Genomic DNA, 1007 nt, shown 5'->3' on the forward strand with positions numbered 1-1007 from the left:
CCCCCCACACACTCTTTTTTTCTCTGCACTACCTATACTTTATATTTTATATTTTTATATTTTGTGTTGACACTCTAAAGTCCCAATCCCATTGCACAGGTACTGCACTTGTGTATAATGACAATAAAAGGCTATTTATGGTCTATTTATTTATGGCTATACATGGAATTCAGTACAAATGAGTCACAGTGTTGGCCAGCAACAGTGACTTACTGTGTCATTAACGCAAAACGTATGAGGTAAAACATTTTCTATTTATGGAGCTGTGTGTGTCACACTCTGAATCATAATCTGTCTGTCTGTCTGTCTGTCTGTCTGTACAGACTCTGGCCCTGTTTTTCACCTCCAAAAGGCATTCACAGTTGATCTATGATCCATATCTTAACATATCTTTATCCTTTTTTCACTTTGGAAGCTGGAGCCATCTCCATTCAGTCTCCCCAGAGGAGCCTGACCGGGTCGGTGCAGGAGGATGTGTTTTTCTCAGTGGATGTTACCTGTTTAGGGATCCCCACCATACAATGGACCTTTATGTCAGGGGCGGTGAGCCGCACCATAGGGACTTGGCAGCCGGGGGTGTACACCAACATAACAGTGGATTACAACAGCAGAGTGAAGTCCTTCAAAAATGGCTCAATGGGCCTGTCGGACCTGCGGCTGCAGGACGCTGGATTTTACGTGGTGACTGTCACAGACACAGCAGGAAGCGGCAAGGACGCTGGCTTTGTCCTGAAAGTAAACGGTGAGTGGGTCTGGGCTTCTGTGTGTGTCACTTGATAAGAGTGCTACATTTTGGAAAACCTCATTTGACCACATTTTCTTTTGCACTAACATCAAATCAAATCAACACAAGCAAATCAGACTAGAATATAAAGCAAGAACATTTACAAAACAAAACAAAACAGGATGTACTACAAAAAATACAGCCAGTGAACTGATTTGCTAAGCACTGATGGTCCTGATTCAAGCATGGAAAAACAGTCTTAACCCTCATGTTGTCCTCGGGT

General features: G+C 43.0%; 1 protein-coding gene across 1 annotated transcript in view; it reads left to right on the top strand.

Annotated features, from left to right (window-relative positions):
* The window catches only part of vstm5 (V-set and transmembrane domain containing 5), a 5558-nt gene that overhangs the window by 1800 nt on the left and 2751 nt on the right, over positions 1–1007 (top strand). The window contains exon 3 of the mRNA XM_032510073.1: positions 416–742. Within this exon, the coding sequence (XP_032365964.1) occupies positions 416–742 (327 nt within the window). The remainder of the gene's footprint in view (positions 1–415; positions 743–1007) is intronic.

This window comes from Etheostoma spectabile, chromosome 3, assembly GCF_008692095.1.
Source record: "Etheostoma spectabile isolate EspeVRDwgs_2016 chromosome 3, UIUC_Espe_1.0, whole genome shotgun sequence".
In the NCBI taxonomy this organism is placed as follows: Eukaryota; Metazoa; Chordata; class Actinopteri; order Perciformes; family Percidae; genus Etheostoma; species Etheostoma spectabile.